General features: G+C 41.3%; 1 protein-coding gene across 1 annotated transcript in view; it reads left to right on the forward strand.

Moving 5' to 3' along the window:
- MED13L (mediator complex subunit 13L) overlaps window positions 1-17,122 on the forward strand; it is a 167,434-nt gene extending 150,312 nt beyond the window's left edge. Inside the window, exons 23-31 of the mRNA XM_069870826.1 lie at window positions 1,999-2,187; window positions 3,290-3,513; window positions 3,976-4,118; window positions 5,147-5,305; window positions 5,948-6,124; window positions 8,293-8,447; window positions 11,242-11,403; window positions 13,412-13,524; window positions 14,260-17,122. Coding sequence (XP_069726927.1) covers window positions 1,999-2,187; window positions 3,290-3,513; window positions 3,976-4,118; window positions 5,147-5,305; window positions 5,948-6,124; window positions 8,293-8,447; window positions 11,242-11,403; window positions 13,412-13,524; window positions 14,260-14,392 — 1,455 coding nt within the window. The 3' untranslated portion in view covers window positions 14,393-17,122. The remainder of the gene's footprint in view (window positions 1-1,998; window positions 2,188-3,289; window positions 3,514-3,975; window positions 4,119-5,146; window positions 5,306-5,947; window positions 6,125-8,292; window positions 8,448-11,241; window positions 11,404-13,411; window positions 13,525-14,259) is intronic.
- Window positions 17,123-19,297: the final 2,175 nt, after the last annotated feature.

Raw genomic sequence — 19,297 nt, forward strand, 5'->3', positions numbered from 1 at the left:
CAAGCTACGCATGTACATGTGCAACCTATGCAAGAAGCGGCATGTGAATGTTTTTGTAGCCTTGCTTGTGTATGCAAAACTTGGCTTAGAAGTATTTTAATTTAAAAGAAAAAAAAGAATAAGAAGATATTATAATGTCTCAAACTGGCATGGAAAAAACACTTGTCAGTTTTAACTTGCCATTTCTTGACCTCTTCATTCCCTGAAATTATTGGAGAAAGTGTCACCAAGGTATTTTAGGCCTGGGGATGAACTAAAAATCAGGTTCACAACTTCATATTGTGTAGACTGCAGGTGATTGCATTGATTCACACCTGAAGATACCAAAAATAAAATAGCAACTGATAGCACAAGGTCTGAAATAGAAGAACGTGTAAGAACATGTAATTCGTACAGTGAAATTGTGCTGTAGTCTAAGACAACTGGTGGTCTTACCAACTCTTTCTAGATGCTGTTTGTTTTCTGGATGCTTATCATTTGTTTCTTTAAAAAGTGGCATTTTTCCAGTTCAAGTCCAAACAACAGACCATTTTCTCTAAGGAAGGGCTAACAGGATAGAGTTACCAGCACAATGTTGTCACAGCTGTACCAAGAGTACACACAAATACAGTTATTTCAAAATAAACCAAACCCAAATGTTTATGGATTTATTACTGTTCATACACAGAGTGGAAGAAATTTTTTTTTAAAGAAGTTGTCTTTTTAACACAGACAGTTACATTCACTTATTAGAACATGCTATCCAAGTTCCAATAGTTTAAGACTCAGTTTAGTGATACTTAAGTTTTGGAACTACTGAAAGCATTTGCTAAAAGAATCTGCTTGGATCTCAACAGTGTTCAATACAACAAAAATATTTTGTATTGAGGGTTTCTGCTCCAGAGATCTTGCTGTTTGAAAGATGTTTCCACAGCCATGTGTAGGACATTGTACTTCTCAACAATACATTGAAAAATGAGTTTACAGGGATTTAGTTCTGATTTTAAAAAGGATTTGAACTGAAATGACTATTTGTGTTCTGTTTACTTCTGGAGGGGTGCTGTGCCATTTCTCCTTCCTCCCCAGATGGGTCTTCATGACCAAACTCAAACCTCACAAGCAAATCTTACTGCATTTCTATCTCTTGCTGGTAGAACACGTAAGTCTAAGTATCTTCCTGCACAGTTCTTTCTGAAACAAGTAAAATTGAACAGCAGCATGTGACTGTGGAGCTTCAGCTGCCTCCTAAATTGAAAAGGAGAAACAATCACATACATCTTAATTCTGCTCTCTACCATGCTGTGTGAGGGGGGCACAGCAGTGCTGATCCCCACATGGATAGCAAACAAATACTAGCTCTGACCACAGACTGTGGAACCAGACCTGCCCAGCCACAGAGTTTGGAATACCAAGATCATACAGAACAGTTCACCTGCACATGGAAACGTTGGTCAGAAAAACAGAGGTGTTTGGTTTCAGACTGAGGATTAAACAATTAAAATTAAAACTACACCCAAATTTTATGGTATTGCTTTTAAAAGCCACTGGTAGTTACTGCTTGTGGGTACTTCAGTAAGTGTTATACATACAATTAATTATATGCCCTTCCCAAATTGCAATTTGAATGAGAAAGTGGACTTTGGAAAAACAGGACTTGACTGTGGGAAATAATCTCTTCTTTTATGTAGTCAACTGGGTTTCTCATTCAGTGATGTTTGTATCACAGAAAGCAAAATTCATGTAGTTTCTAGTGAGCTGGGATTGTCGGCTGTTGGAGTCGTGTTATAGTGCTGCTCAGTGTTTGCTGCCCTACAAGAAGACTTTTCCTTCATTGGACAGTAGGAGTCTTGGCTTTCTGTGGAAGCAGCAGCTCCGTATCAGAGAATGCAGGAGCCCTGATGGGAGGCTAAGGGTATTCTTATGTTTAATAACAAATGAACGTGTGAATGGGGTTTGATACTAATGAACAGCTCTTTAAAGACTCTCAATGATGTCGTCTTGTCTGTCTGGATTCTACAGATTGTGCCTTGCCAGTACATGCTGCAGACAATGAAGGATGAACAGGTTTTCTACATCCAGCACTTGAAGTCTCTGGCGTTTTCCGTGTACTGCCAGTGCAGGAGGCCACTGCCCACCCAGATTCACATCAAGTCTCTCACAGGCTTTGGGCCAGCTGCCAGCATCGAAATGACCCTCAAAAATCCTGAGGTTAGTGTGGATGCCAAGAAAAGGGAAGCCTGGTAATAAACTGCAAGCACTTTTCTCAAATATCAGAAACAAAGGAGAGAAAATAGTTTTAGGAGTAATTTTTCAAGGTATAGAAGACAGTGATAATATAAAGGGAAAAGGTAAACTAATGCTAAATTGAAAAGAGTAAGAAGTCCTCGAACAAGAGACACTTACGGAGCAAATCCACCACAGAGCTACAAAGATGATTAAGGGATAGGAGCACCTGACAATGGAGAAGAGGCCGAGAGCTGTGGTTGTGGAGCCAGGAGGGCTCTCATGAATGTGCATAAATACCTGCCCTAACTGACCGTTTAAGCAAGACGATTGGCCTGGACAATCAGAGGGCTCTTCCAGTCCCAGACTCCTCTGACTTTGGATTTATTTTTTAATAAAAGATGGATTTCATAACATGTTACTGTCGGATTCTGCAGGAGGACTGCACTTGGATTGTTTACAACACTAGTTTGCTTCTGCTTGTTGTTAAATGATGTTGAACAGCCTTGAGTTCTTAACACCTTTAACAGGTTGGATTTCTGAGAAGTACTTTGTTTCTTAAAGAGAAGCACTACCACGTGTACAACTGATCCAATTAATTAGTTCAGATCTGTTTCAGAAACCAAAGTGTTATAAAATTAAACTGTGAGCTGTAAGACTTAAAGTATTTCTGACATCATGCCTGCAGTTCACAAAAGCTTGTTACACCTACTGCCTAGACAGGAGGCTGAAGATGAGGTTTGAGTTGTACCTGAACTGTTTTTGATTGAAGTCCTTGGTGCCTCTCTTCAGATTGTGTTCTCCTGAGTAGAAGGAGGTGAGCAGATGCCAGCAATTTTAGCAAAGGATATAAGCAATAACAGGCTTAAACTCTTGGCTGTTCCAAAGACTGTTCTCATACCATAATTTCCCTGTATATAAAATGAAATCATTAGATAAGTGCATAATTTTAACTAGCAGAAATGAATTGTCTATAACCCCCTTTTCCCAATATCTCTCTTGATTAGAAATGCATTGAATTTTATTTATTCTTTTAAACTCATTGTTTTTGATGTATTTGCTCATGATTGTGTTGACTTTATTGTAGAGGCCCAGCCCAATCCAGCTATACTCGCCACCTTTCATACTGGCACCCATCAAAGACAAACAGACAGAGCTGGGAGAAACATTCGGAGAGGCCAGTCAGAAATACAACGTGCTTTTCGTTGGATATTGTTTGTCCCATGATCAGCGTTGGCTTCTGGCATCCTGTACTGACCTTCATGGGGAACTGCTGGAAACCTGCATAGTCAATATCGATGTACCAAACAGGTAGAAACCTCCCTTCTTTACACTGTATCAAGATTGAGAGTTGCCATCCCTCACTCTTAGTAGTTTCTTGCGCATCCCTTCTAATCATGTTTCCTGTTGATGTGATCATGATGATGTTACAGTGATGACATTTCAGTTGAAGCTTTTAGAACTTGTAAACTGCAGAGGAAAAAAGGGTTCTGGGTTACACTTGTTTTACAAATGCTACCTGTAAGTCTGACCTTCAAGGACAACTGGCATGTTGCTCAGCATAGTGACACCTCTCCCATGTCGCTGCAGTGATGGTGCTGACGGCAGACACGTACTCGTTCTGCTGCTCATTAGTGAAAAGGAAGGTGGGGGCTGCACTGGGCTGTAAGACCTCCTGTAAGGGGGAAAGCTGTGAAATAATTATACAGAATAGAAAGCTGAATATTGTCCTGGACTCTCAATTCTTTTTTTTTCCCCTTCCTTAACTTCCAGGTCAAGGAGGAGCAAGTTGTCTGCACGTAAGATCGGCCTGCAGAAGCTCTGGGAATGGTGCATTGGTATCATACAGATGACGTCACTGCCGTGGAGAGTTGTAATCGGGCGGCTCGGGCGCCTTGGCCACGGGGAGCTGAAAGGTACGAAATGTCAGTGCTGCCGGTGGCTTGGGAGTGAAGACATGGCCCTAGCGTACAGGGCACAACAACCGAGGGAGATGATCAGGAACCATTAAAAGCAGAAATCTGAGTGCTACCTTACCCTGGCACTGAATTTTTGTACTGGTTGGCACAGTCCGTTTGCTTGTTCATACACTGGGTTTGACACCTCTCCCTCGTGCCTTGTGTTGTGTAGGGTAACTTGTATTGGCGCGGGGTATTTCCAAGTGGGAGTTACGGGTTTTGTCACATCTTAGAAACAGATCTGAATAATAGTTCTCCTGTCACAGGAACAGGATTCCATTCTGATTCCTACACTTACACATAAACTGAACGAACATAAATGTCACGTCAAAAAGTTACTGAACAGAAGAAATGTCATTGTTTCTCTGTGGTATAGAGAACGGGCTGAGCTCTGGGGTTAGCCAGCTGCAAGGTACTCTGTGGCCTGCAAAGAGCTCCCAACATTTAGCATTCCCAGCAGCTTGGGGGGAACTGAAAGGGAGCTCTGGAGTGGTGCAGGTGTAGGTGCCTGCTCAATCCAACCAGGGTAAGAGGGACTGACTACCTTGCTTCACTTCAGTGGTGATTCTTCTCATTCCTACATACATGCCTTCAGCATCTTTTCTTCCATTTCTAGTGGCTGTGACCCCTATTGGGGTTTTGTTTGGCAGCAGATTAGAAGAAAATGAGATTCTGAAAGGGTGCTGTCAGGCTTTTCTGTCTCCTGAGTTGGGATGTATATCTGCACCTCCACTGGAATTTGCTTTATTTAGCGTATTTTTATTCATAACAAGGTTTAACAAGATTTCTCTGATGTTGAGTGAATGAATTCTTATCTCTGCTTACGTTTCAATATTCCAATCGTGCTGGTTTGAGGATTCCAATCACACCTGGTGCACGTGGGGAGCATAGTTTTAGCAAAACGTTGTTAAAGTTTTCCTGTTTTTAAGCAAGTTCTGGCTATTTCAGAACCCCATTATGTTCTACCATCATCTTATCTATTTCAGACTGGAGTATCCTCCTCGGGGAGTGTTCCCTGCAGACAATCAGCAAACAGCTAAAGGAGGTGTGCCGCATGTGTGGCATCTCATCAGCAGACTCTCCTTCTATCCTCAGTGCCTGCTTAGTGGCCATGGAGCCGCAGGGGTCGTTTGTTGTGATGCCAGGTAAATTTTATCCAAGTCTTTTCTTCTTTTAGCATACTTTGTACATAAGCACGTTAATTTTTGGAGACCTCTGAGTCCAACAAGAAGACCTTGTAATTTTGAGGTTCCTTTATTTATTTGTTACATTACCTGAGCACATAGTTTTTAATGTACATAGTGACATATCTGTAAAAAACTACTCTGTTTTTTTTAGTTTAGAAATAAAAGATTACTACATGAAACAGAATTAAACGAGCTTGAAAATTACTCAATTTGAATAACTTTCAAAGCAGAGATTTTGTAATGTGAAAATAGATGGCGAGTTCTGCTTTTTTATGACAACTAGTGAGATGTATTTCATTATTATACAGACGTGTGTGTCAAAAATATGTTTAACTTACTCAATTAACAAGTAAATCTTTGATGAAGGGGCGACAGAATGAAAGAAAAGGTAGGGTGTTGTACGGGAATTCACACAGCTAAACATCTACGCAACTTGTGATCTTAATTTCAAGTTCTTCTACTAATGTATTCTTTTTAAGATAAGAACCTTTAAACACGTGTATTAGCTTGTAACCCCAGATTAGATGCACAGAAATGTAACTGAACACAGAATATAGATGATGTAAATTAACGTCTCTGCTGTTGCTTCGGTTCTGGAAGATGCTGTCACGATGGGATCGGTGTTTGGGCGGAGTACGGCACTGAATCTGCAGTCGTCTCAGCTCAACACCCCTCAGGATGCCTCCTGTACACACATCCTGGTTTTCCCAACCTCGGCGACTATCCAGGTGGCACCAGCGAATTACCCCAATGAGGATGGATTCAGCCCTACTAATGGTGAGTGTCTGGTGTGAGCGGGATCCTCAGGAACACCCAGTGGCCCGCTGAGAACACCAGCAAGGCTGTACCAGCCACGAGTGAAAACTGAGCACTGCTGCTCTCCGATGGACCCCACGGTGCCCTGACTTCATGTAAAGAGAACAGCACTGAACTTTATAGTTAGGGGGTCATGAACTGTGGTTTTTTGAATTTGTTTTCAGATAATGGTACTGATTTATGCCCCAAATGATCCTGACAATCAATATGCAAAAGGACACAGACTAGAAAGTGTTTTTTCCTCTCGTTGTGAGTTGTTCAGCCCAGCTTGTTTTATAGTAGTGGCTCTCTTCGGGCCCTGGTGTGCTCAGAGCTTGTGAGGCAGGAGGTACTTGGGTTCAAATTCTAATCTTCCCATGAAGCAGGCAGAGTAGACCAGCCTGTGCCCTCTCAACGTCAGCCACGTGCTTCCTCAAGCATGTTTAACCCCATAGTTTAACACTTTCTATCAAATAATATTTTCCTAACTGTTTCACCATAAATCCTTAAAAATTATTGCAAAATTATTTGCAAGAGAGTAACTACACACGTTTACAATAGAAGTGTTTTACGAAGAGAGAAATGACGGTACGGAGAGGAAGAGAAGCCCACTATTTTCAGTGCAAGGGCCTGCTTTGATCTGTTCCTCCTGGAATGCCGGTGGGCCCCGCCGGCGGGAAGTCACCCGCTGAACACGGCAGCAGCTGTCCTTTCAAGGCCCCACAATCCTGACTGAATGCTCTGCTGACAAATATTTAACCTGCATTAACCTGCCCTTTAGTGCTTCAGATGCTAATTAGAACCAGGTACAAGAACTGGCGTTTTCTAAAATGGTGTTAAATTTAATTTTCTTAACCCTGTTCTTCTTAATGATTAAACAGCTTCCTAGGCTATTAGCTGTCTCATTTATGCTTTGGAGGCGAAGCAGAGCATGACATTAGTTCTGTGTTGTTTACTGAGGTTGTAGGACAGAAGTTAATAAACGAAGTGAATTCATTGCTCTTGCCATCCAGTATTTCACTTCAGAAGATGAAGAAATTTCAGCTGAAATTAGCTCAAAACACAAACATCCTTTTCAATTTTCATGCAAAGTAAATTCTTCAAGAGAAATTATTTATTAGAACATGTAGAAATGTGTGACTGTTTAGGGCTCCATGTGTTCAAGTGTAAGTTCGGCTGCAATTCTAATTAATCCAGTTAATTCAGACAGCTCCTACTGTCCCTTTCAGTCCCTTCAACTGTACTTTAAATGTCATTAAAATGGTCATGTTTAGCCAGCTTTGCCTGCTGAGAAATCTGGATAAGGAAAAAAAAAAACTATAAACCATATTGTGATGCTTATAATTTTTTGCTCTGTGCTTATGAAATCTTAGCTTTCCATCATGGAAATAACTGGTGGTGGCATAATTTATGTCTCAAATGGCTGAATAATGGGATGTACTTCCCATGGAATGCAAACACGTTTTCACTGTATCTTGATGCAGTGAATTTCTGTGAATTTCTGTGAATTCTAATGAATTTCTGTGACCACGTGTCATTTTTTCTGTTAAAAAGTTCAGTTTGGATTCTGATTAAGCTGGTGTGACAGGATTTTTTGTTCTCTCTCTGGCCATTGTTAGTGTGTGATTTTATCGGATGTCTGCCAACTTTTCCTTTCAAGTCTGTGCAGCTGCAGTCAAAGGTGCTAAGGAGGATGTAAAAGTGCAGTGTTTATCTCTGCTTCCATCTGTCTCAGAGTATGTAATAAAAAAGGAATGATAAGAAATTAGAGGGAATGGTAATAAATTCCCATACAAGGGCATATAGTGATAGGACAAGGGGGAATGGCTTTAAATTGGAGGGGGAAAGCTTTAGACTAGACATCAGGAAGAAATTATTCATGATGAGAGTGGGGAGGCCCTGGCCCAGGTTGGCCAGAGAAGCAGTGGCTGCCCCATCCCTGGAGGTGTTCAAGGCCAGGCTGGATGGACCTTGGGCAGCCTGATCCAGCGGGAGGTGTCCCTGCCCATGGCAGGGGGTGAAACTGGATGGGCTTTAAGGTCCCTTCTAACCCAAACCATTCCATGATTCTATGATGACTCTAAATTGCAAAAGTTTCTTGCAAAAATGAGTACAGCACATTGGAAATTATTCTTTCTTTTCCTTTTCAGATGACATGTTTGACCTCCCATTCCCAGACGACATGGACAATGACATTAGAATTCTAATAACAGGGAATCTTCACTCTTCACCAAATTCCTCCCCAGTTCCTTCCCCTGGATCACCATCTGGCATTGGAGTGGGATCTCATTTCCAGCATAGCAGGGTAAGGCTGTAGCACTGTAGGGCATGTGCTGCTGAAAAAACCCCCAGATCCTCAAAACCAAAAAATCTTCTTTTCCTGTGGATTCTCCAACATAATTAGGCCAATAGCAAGCAGAAATTAATGTAAACTTTGAAGGTGCTGGTTAACTGCTGGTGTAGGAGATATCTCTGCCTTGACTATCTCTAAAATTAATTGTGAGAGCAGAAGATAATTGAGAGGAAGAGAGGAGGAGAGAAAAGATTTATTTCTGTGTGGCAGAGCCATATCTTATGATCCCATATAAATGAATCCGTACTCATCCGTGTTTTTCTGGAATCATATTGAATGTCCTTGGCACAAAGGGACAAGTCTTTGAGAGAAAGAAAGAGATGACAGCTCTGTGCACATGAACTTCTAGGGGAGGCAAGAAGTGAGATAGTTCTCCTCCTAATGAAACCCTGCCCATGGAAACTCCGCAGGTGCTGGATGTTTATGCAAATGTTGTCTTCTTAGTAGAAATTAGCCCAGAGCACAGAAAGTCTCTGAGATAGTTTTGTTTGAAGTGGTTTTTATAAAGTTGGTTCCAACATTAGTGATTACTTAAAATGCAAATTACTTTTGATAATTCAAGGTATTTTTTGGAATCGGCTTTAGCTTTGGATCATGTTTGGTGGGAATCTTTTACTTGTACGTTTAATTGTGGAAGACTTAGCTCTACTCTTAACATGGTTTCTATCACATGTATTTAGAAGTTTGATGCTTCATAATTTCCTGCAACAAATTTTAATCTAGAAATAGTACATTTAAAGCAGCAGCATGTTACTTCTTTGTTAAATAGAACAGTGTTTTATTAAAGAAATGCACAAACTTTTATACAAGAAACAGACAACCCTGTGCATTTAAGAGTTCTGGGTTTGTGAACCGCAATAATTTCAGTAACTGGATCTGGACATGTGACCGTCACTGGTGCCTTTAAACAGTCTTATCAAGGGAAACTACATCTGGTGTGAATGGAAGATAAACAAAGAGATTTAGAGGAGGTGTACGTACAGCTGGGTATTTGCCCATGAATGACGCTGCTCATTCAGCCTCTGTAACAAAGTGGTGCAGTTTTCTAAGCTTAAGTAAGATGTCTCAAGAAAAGAATTCTCACTCCCTCCAAATGACTAACTGGTGTTACTTTCACCACCTGGAAGAAAAATTTTCCTTGCAACTTCTGCCAAAGTACTTCAATATTCATCTTAATATAGACTGAGTGAAAAATCACTCTTGCACCAGCCACAAAAATGCTAATACTGTGTATTCAGCGCACAACCACATTACCTTATGTTAATACTCCTACCCGCTTTTCAAGGGCTAAATAATTACATGTTACTGTCGCTTGGTTATTTCAAACAGGTATGTGGGCAAATTAAAAGTTCTAAATTCTGTTTCTAAACCCTCCAGCCATAAATCACGACTCCTCACTCACTACAGTTTCTCTCCCTTATTCAGTTTGATCAACAATCTCCAGTCTGTCCTGCTTTCAGAAGTGCGTTTACAAAACTCAGTCCAAGTGGCCTGAGAACAGCACGGAAAGGTTAATGACCAAAGAGCTTAGGGACCTGGACAAGCCATTTCTAGATGAACCTGTCATAGTAATTCAGTTTAACCATTAACAAGGGCCTAGTAATTGATGTGTAATTTTTGGTTCTAAAAAAGCAACAGCGTGTGATCATTACCTTGTGGGTCAGGGAAGGTCAAGCCTTCGCCCATGTAACCCATAATTGATTGCTGCAGTTTAGCATGTAAGTCCTGATTGCTCAGCAGCCAGTTTCAGAGTTGCTGTTAGGCTTTTCGAGTGCCTGCAGCCAAGCGAGCTGCAGCCTTCCCCAAACTTTATGGAGTGTTTAACTTCCTTTGATTCCTGATCAAGATATTAGCGTTGGAGACAGACCTGCTTGAAGGACTAGAGGGTGAACGCTTTGTGACGAGGCCAGTTTCTGGCATGGAATCTTTTTTTTTTTCTTTCTTACCTACTGACTTACAAGATGGTTATGGATTAAATTAACTGCTATCGTCATCTTCTGGGATAAGGCACAAGCTAAAATACTTCACAAGCATCTTTGAGGGTTTTCCTCTATGAAATAAACATAAAAGCAAAATAATAAATGGTATTTCAAAGAAAACCTAAGTGCTCTTGAAATAGGAACATCCTCTAGAATGGAATGGTAGCCACCCTTTCAGATACCTGAAAAGACCCTTGCAGCTTTGCTAACACCGTTTGTGATCTACAAGGTTCTATCTATACACACACACACACACACACACACACAGAGGATGAGGTAGGAAAGCTCACACCCAACGCTCCTATCCAGCAGCCTCGAGTACGGAAGGTTCATCTAGGTTTTACTCTGCAGAAATCAAATCACAGCGTACGTGCTGACTGGCAGTGACTCAAAATCTGATGAAATTAGTTTTATAGCTCGTTTCTCTTGTTTAACTCTCTCCTTTCCTCTCTTCTCCAAATAACCGTTGGGTCAATATATAAGAATCAGTAATTAATACTGCAAAAGTACAGACTATAAATTAATGAATAACTGAAATAAATTGAAAAGCAGGACAGATGCTGCTTCTTTCCCCACCCTTCACCTCTGCTTGACAGTACAAATACAAAGCAGAGTGCCTGCCCTCTGTCCCCCACAAGGAACAGCAAGTGCAGCATTTTTATTCTAAGCTATCAGTGTAACTAACTGGAAAAGCAAACACAAACAAGTTTATAAAGATGCAGCATGTAAGACAAACCACAAACCTGTCTTTTCACTGATTCTTACAGAGCCAAGGGGAACGTCTCCTCTCCAGAGAAGCCCCTGAAGAACTGAAGCAGCAGCCTCTTGCTCTCGGATACTTTGTGTCAACTGCCAAAGCTGAGAATCTTCCACAGTGGTTCTGGTCATCCTGTCCTCAGGCACAAAACCAGTGTCCCCTCTTCCTGAAGGTCAGTCTTGGGGTTCTTTCACAGGGAAAAGGGAAGACTTGCATTTGTATCCTGTGAATTTTCTTTGAACGTTGGCTTTGCGTGTTACTACTGCTGTGACAGTGCTGGAAATGGAAATGCAGTCTTAGGTTTAAATGTAGTTAAGACAGCTGGCTATTACGTAGAGTTTTGTTGCTAAAGCCATTACCTGAAAATTGGATAGTTTGGCAGCTTCTAAATGCAAATCATCAAAGCTGTGTCTGGTCTTAGAAAGTCTCCCAGTTTTCATTTGCTGAGGGACAGACCTTCTATCCTGCCATAATGCAGTTACGACACAGTTTAGCAGACAGAAGAGTGGCACCTCCAGTTACTATCCGTTTCTGTGGCCCCAGCTGTTGTTGCTCTGTGGATCTGTAGTGTCAGAGTGAACTTGATATCTCTCATTCCAGAAGCACTAGTGCTTGCAAGACGTGTGCAGCAAGTTCACTACGTTCACTGATCCCTGCAGTGTCACACAGCTCCTTATTTGAATGAGTCAAAAAAATGCGAGCTGATGAACATGGAAGGAAGGAGAACGATCTGCCTTGAGTAGGACCACAGACCTATTTGAGCAACCAATGTACAGAATAATAAAGATAGTACTTAACTAACAAATACTAAACATTTTTGCAAGTCGCTTCACTAAATTCTCTCAGCTGTGTCTATCAGGTATTTATCAACATAAAGGTGTTCAGAATTTCTTTCCTCATGCTAAGAAAGCCGTTCCAGGACCAACATTAACAAAGCCTCTCAGCCAGCGTGGCAGGTGTTCTGTTCAGTACAGCACCTCTACCAGCAGAGTGCCGACCCCTGCTCCTCACACTGCACTTTTCATGGATAGATTTCCCGGCAGTGTGGGCTTTTTTTCAAACCGACAGAATGGGGATTTTAAAATAATACAAAAAATAAGCCGGTGTGGTTTTGGAGTTAGAGATGGTTTTGGAGCTAGAGATGAAGTTTTATGCTAAACTTAAAGCTCCCTTTTCTTTGTGAATGAGTAATCCAGAGGCTGTGTTTCAGTTCCAGCAGTGAAACACAGCCAGCAGAGCTCCAGGCAAATCCCTGAATTCCCTCTGTAAGCTCATACTAGATTTGTACTGGAAAGAAGGAGCCAGCTCCCTCCCTACACCACCCCCCAGCCCAACACAGTTCCTCTCTCAGATCTAGGCTAAATTAAATGTTTCGTTTGCCTTGGAACATGCTAGTTTGGTTTGGACAATTTTTGACTCATGCAGGAACTTGTACAGTGTTCAGCGAGCAGGTGGTGTTGGCTCTTTCATGCCGCTCAGTACTACTATTAGGAAACACGTACGGCATGTGAGACGTAGGGATTCGAGTCATCTTTGTCTGATTTGGATTATGTATTTTTGAGCTGAAGTATTTCACCTCTAATGTGCGTGCCATAATTGGAGGAATATTGATGTAAGGTTTTGCCTCAGCAGGCTGCATGGCAGATTAGGGAACCCACTTGCAAGGCTTACGTGGGTGCTCTACCCCCAGCACATGGTCAATATGGAATCTCTTTCCTACTCCTGTATAAACACACAGGCCTTGCTCCAGAGGACGAGACAGACTGAGAAAGCATAAGAGCAGAGAGCAGGACCAAGGCTGTACTGGGGTTTGAAACCTCACCTATGTGCTGGAATCTGTGACGGGTCTTTCCTGGGAGAGTGGTTCGCTACCAAAATCCCCAAAGAACCACTGACACATCCCAAGGGTTTCCCCTCATCACTTTTTCCCTGACTATAATTAAGAACAGAATAAAAGAATCTTTTTTTAAAAAATGATCCTTCAGTCAAGAAGGGAATTCAGTTTACTCAAAAATGTAATCATTATGGAATGTGGAAATACACATTGTCCCCGTGGGTTCAACAAAGAACTGCCAAGGTCCCATGCTGTCCTGAGACCATTCACACTGTGTTTGTTCACTGTGGGGTTTTAGAAGTGCTTGCTATATGAAGGGTTAATCTGTGCTTTTTCCTTTATGCAGGCTTCATTACATCACCACATCTCTGTAGCACAGACAGATGAGCTTCTACCTGCCAGGAATTCCCAGCGAGTTCCTCACCCCCTTGACTCTAAAACTACATCAGATGTCTTGAGGTAACGCCTTTTAGGTTTTGCATTTCCTCCCTAAGGTTATGGGGACCTTCTCAACCTGACACAATTATTTCTTGGCTTTATGAACAGCCTGTAACTCTGCTCTGCCCTACACGTGTGTCTCAGAGCAGTGGACAGCTCTAGCTGTAGCTGCAGCCTCCAACACCAGAGAGCCGGACTTTAAGGGTTATTTCATCCATTTTCCATATTATTGTACAAAACTGTGAAAGGGGACTGACAAACAGCTTTCCATTACCGCACGCACCTTGGTTTGCCTCCCAAGAACTGTTCTGTTGAGCTGATGGTCTCATCTGAATTGTGTCAATAGTTATTTTTCCTCACCAAATCAAACTGATTTATAGAAGATAAAAGCACTCTCCTGATACCACTATCTTAGGAACTGGGATACAGAGGAGACATTCCTCCTGAATTAATGCAGGGTTGTGTATTGCATTGTACGAGATAAGTAGAGCACTGTGTGCCTCCATCCCACCTGCGGGGACTGAAAAGGTCTTTTTTATGAGGTGGCACACAGGGTGGCACACACCAGGGAACAAATGTGTGCATTTCAGCAGGTAGGGGTATCCACAGGAAACACAAAGAATGATCTAATCTAAGAAAATTGGTGTTGTATGTATGCTTCTAGAAGATCTGAATACCCATCCTCTTGGAGGACCGAGCTGTCCAGGAGAGGATTAAGCAATTCCAGTTTCATTTCTCTGCATTTCTCCTCTGCAGGTTTGTTTTGGAGCAGTACAATGCACTGTCCTGGCTTACGTGTAACCCTGCCACTCAGGATCGCAGCTCCTGCCTTCCTGTCCACTTCGTGGTGCTCACTCAGCTGTACAATGCCATCATGAATTTACTCTGATAGAAAAGCACTTCTTCTGGCTTATTCTCCCCTCAACTGAGAAACGTGCCACAGTCTGCAAAGATCACAGTTTTGCTTCACTCAGACCAGTCCTGTGCTGTGCTTCTGTTCCTCCAAAAGCACATGTGAATTCTGCAGTGTTCAAACTCATCTACCCATCACCATCTCTGGCAGCTTCAGTCCAAACCCTGGGAACATCCATGAACAGTGAATACAGAGTAACCTCACGCCAGTGTTAGTTTGGTGGCCCAGTAACCACTGGTCAGTGTGATGATTTTTTTTAATATTTTATTTTTTTAAGGAAGACTCTGCTATCTTTTGCATTAGGAACACTGAGAAGCAACCAAGAGCCCTGCAAGTCAAAACATTTGTGGTGGCCGGCTTGGGTTGTCCAAAACTTGTTTGATCATCGTAAACTGGGACTTTGCAGAAGGAAAAAAACCCACAAAGCACGCAGTTGTAGTAACTATTGGAATTTTCTGTCTCCCTGGAGTTCCCGTCAGAGTGGACTGGGATGAATGCATGCATTTGTTACCTGTCCATGTAGATATGAATGGTCTGGAGATACTTTATTTATTTTTAGGTTTGGGGAGGGGAGGGATTAAATTATAAAGGACCAGGAACAGTTGAATATCTTACAAACCCAGCTCCATTCCACTGTAGGGTTATTTATCGACATACCTCTCACTCTTCTGACCTAGACATCAAACCTGAAGCTAAAAACAATCAAGAGTCCAAGCTGGGAAGGGCAGGGCAGCTGGTAAGGATTTTTTATGCATTTTAAGGAATCCTCACCTGTGTTTAGTGTGATTACAGCGAGGAGCGGCCAGTGTTCAATGAAGGATAACACTACCTAATGGAAGACGAGAGTGAGAGGTAGGGGGAAAAATACTTTAAAGCCCAGTGTAAGGGCACGTGGAAAGTGGTAAATTAATCTATTGTAGAGCTATGATCGAAATATATTTCCGGTAAATTTAGTGATGCTAGGAAACTATTTACTGAAACCCAAGTCGCCCTTTAATTCTGGGCAGACTCGTCCATGTACATATCCAAAAATATGGTTTTTGTTTACACTAAATCAGTTACAAATCTGGTGTATTTTTTCTGACTATAGGAATATTATTTCAAAGAAATAATTTTTTAAAATTATATCATTAAATTAGTACTTGAAGTTATACCACTGTGGTGGCAAAGTTACTTTGTTTAGTGAAATGATTGCCATTTTAAAGGTTAATGGCTAATTGAAGTATTTTTATGACTCCTTCATTCCAGGCTTCAAGGGGTTTATATTTAAACTCCGTTTTCTAATGTTTGTGGTTGCACTGTGCAGCAGGCACGGACTGCCTTACGTGAGGGGTCGGGCACTTTGATCAGGCTGTGTGACCTAGTTACCTATCTGTGGAGAAAAAAACTACCAATTTTAAAGTTCTTCCAAAAGACTTTCATGTTCTGGTTAAAAAAAATGAAATTCTATGATTTTAAAAAGTATTTTTCTTGACTAATGTAACATTTAAAACAAATTATATAAAATAATAATAAAAAAAAAGAATCGCTTGCGTAATGAGAAGGTGAAGTCAGAGAAGTGACCTGTAAATGGATTGTTGCGCTCTCTGCACCAAACCTCCCGTGTGGGATCTTCTTTGCAATGTATAGGTTAAAAAAAAAAAAAAAATCTGATATCAAACCATTTGTATCTAACGTGTACAGTGTAAAATTGACTTGAAAAATATTGCAGTACTATTTTTTCTTAATCAGAAAAGAAAATTCTCAAGGCCTTTTGAAGAGCATAAAAAGATGAAGATTGTAAACTTGTATAAAAAAATTTAACTTGGGGAGGAAAAAAATGTAAAGTAGACATTTGTAATCTTTTACCATGTGGGGGTTATTTGTTCCCAGGATTCATTGGAACTTTGGATTATTATTTTGTTTGTTCTTTTTAAATGGGCTGTTTTTATCCAGGGGCATTTCTTCCCCAGAAACCTGGTTCTAAGCAAAAACTAAGAATAAAAAAAAAAAGGGCAGCGAGGAGTAGTTTTCATCTGGTGTCTTTTATTTAATTTTTTTAAGTTAAGAGAAGCTGGTGACATATTTATACGTTTTTGTGCAAAATAAATGAATGGCAATAGATTTTAAAGAAAAAATCTTATGTACTTCAGTGTGAAAAGTTCTGTATAATATTTCCCTTAAATATGCATTATTTTACTTGTGAGTTTTTTACTGAATTAATCTGAAATGTACAAGCCCTGGCTTTCCTACAGAGTGAAGAAAGTTATTTTATTTTGTTTTTTTATTTCTAACTTTGGAAATTCATGCCGAAATCAGAATTATTATTACAGTTGTTTGAGCTAAAGGGAGTGGGAGGGGGCGGGGAATGTCCAGCATGCTTGTATGTATATTTCAGAACCTTTTTTAAATGTAAAAGCTGTACATTTCTGGGGAGTTCTGAATTTCTTTTTGGTTTTGTTTTTTTTTTTTTTTTCTCTGAGCATTTTGCAGTGAGCTTCTTTTATATATAGCCAACAGTTTGAAAGAAAAGAAAACAAAAAAAAATGTGAAGTTCATTTTAAATCTACAGTATATCGCTGGTACAATACACTAAAAAAGACTTTGATAAAAAGAAACAATAATAATAAAGACCTCCATTTTAAATGTCATTCATATATACCTTGTGGATGAGAGCTATATACTTTTACACACTTTTTTAGATGAATAAATTATTGAATTACTGAACTGTTGATGGAGTTTTATTGTTAGGAGTATTTTCTTTATCTCTTTGGTTGTAGCATTCCTAGTGAAGGAGGGCTGGGGCCACAAGGTAGGGGTTCTGTGTGATGGGAAGGGAACTGAAATGCACGTGGAGGTTCTGGTTCCTTTGCAGACCCTGCTGCTGCCCTCCTGGAGTCACCCCAGGGCCTACCTGCCGCTCCCACTGCCGCTTGGCGATGAAGCTGCAGCTTTGTCTGTCTCCCTGTTGTAGCAATAAGGCTCGTGATGACACATAAATGGTCACGCTGCATCGGTACTCTCTCAAAAACTGAAATCAAAGCCACCCGGAATAGTCGATCCCTTTAAAATCGTGTTTGTGGTGAGAGGAAGGTTGGTGCCACTGATGTCAATGTTGAGATGGACAGATGTGAACTCTGCCTGGTGGGTGGGAGGGAGCAGCCTGGGGTAACCTGGTGACACATGGGCAGTGGTTCCTTCACCTTAGCGACTCTGATCACAAGCGCTTCACCAATTACAGATGAAATGACTCTGTATGCCATTTCAGTTTTTTAACAGGAGATTTCAGAGCATATCAAGGTCTTGCCCTTTCCTTCCCCCTGCAGCAGCCCAAGGGAAAGGAGAATAGGAAACAAGATCAGCCAGTTGGGCCTGCTCAGAGCAGCTGTGGCATCTCCATCCTGGAGGAGCTGAAGACTCAGCTGGCGACAGTCCTTGAGCAACCTGAGGGAATGGGACCTGCTTTGGCCAGGGACTCAGTTGGACTGTTCGACCACAGGAGGCCCCTTATGCTCCGTGTTTAGCAGGTTCGTTTCTGAACGCAGACCAGCAAAATAATGATAACTGAACAACTAGACCCCAGGCTCTTTCACAGTGCCGCACCTGAACCAGACCAGAGCTCTACTGTGCATTCATCTCCCATTAGAAAAGTCCTGAAAACCTTAGAACAGAATCTTCGGTTAATACAGAATTTTCTGTACTTAAAGAAGTAACATATCTGTGACCTCCCCCGAGACCAGGCCAGTTAAGTACTATAGCCCTTGCCTTCCTCTTAAAGAAGAAAAAACAACAGCAAACTACAACCTGCCCCTTCCTTTCTCCCCAGACGTAGCTATACGGCCAGCCTCTGCTGCAGTGGGAGCCACTGACTGTCAGCCACAGTGCCTGTTCACAAAGAGGTGAGGAAGTTTCTGCAGGCCCAAGATGCTTTTAGAACTGATCTTTGTAATTCGTTCACTGGCAAAGTATTAAAAAGAACTCATTTTCCATGAAGAGGTGGAATCCATACTTGCATCCGGTCACAGCTCCATCCCACGGCTGGGTTAATGGCCACGTGGGCCTTCCTTGGTAGGTGTTATTTCTAGCTTGCCTTAATTCTGGGGTATTTTATTGCTAAATTTAATGTTAGGCAGTTGCACAAACTGTCCCTAAGATTCTGCTTTATTTTTTCCCCCCAGCTTTCAAGCTTGTATCTTTTAGTTCACTTCACCATTGGTATATTCTTAAGGAACGGCACTGTACAACTACTGAGTACAAGTTCTTACCGAATCGTTAGATGTCAGTTTTCCACTGCAAATGCTGTTAAGTAGATGGAATCACTGCAGAACAATATTTTTTAAATGGAAATTACTTTGTGGCTAAGTCATTGGTTTTAAAGACAAAACCTACCAATTAAATATTCTGCTTTATGACGGCTGTAAGGAAGAATCAAACCCACTAAAATCTCAGCTGATTTTTAACAACAACGTAATATTTGTGACGAGTGGGTGGAATACCATGGTGACGGTCTCTCTAACACCAACAAAGGCAATGTTTTTAATCATCAGACTGACACTAAACTGATCTTCTTTTTCCAACTGCCATTCCTATTTTTGGCAAAACACCATGAGCACCTGAAAACACTTTAAGCCCATGTAGAAAGCAGCAAAAGTCATCAGAGTAAACGTTAAGTTTATGGTGATTCTCTCACCAGTTAAAGAGCCCTGACATCCCCAAGCAGGAAGTCTTTGGTCTTCAACAACAAAGTGATATTTATAAAATTATAGTGCTTCCACTTCCCTGTTCTGAAACTGAACCCTAAACCTGACAAATGTTAAGGTGGGCAGAACTGTGTCCTGTTTGACTGGCTGTTCCCTACCAGCCACCACCGCAGCAGTCCTACTGGCAAACCCCAGTGCTGTT

The sequence above is a fragment of the Phaenicophaeus curvirostris genome, chromosome 17 (genome assembly GCF_032191515.1).
Source record: "Phaenicophaeus curvirostris isolate KB17595 chromosome 17, BPBGC_Pcur_1.0, whole genome shotgun sequence".
NCBI classification, from domain to species: domain Eukaryota; kingdom Metazoa; phylum Chordata; class Aves; order Cuculiformes; family Cuculidae; genus Phaenicophaeus; species Phaenicophaeus curvirostris.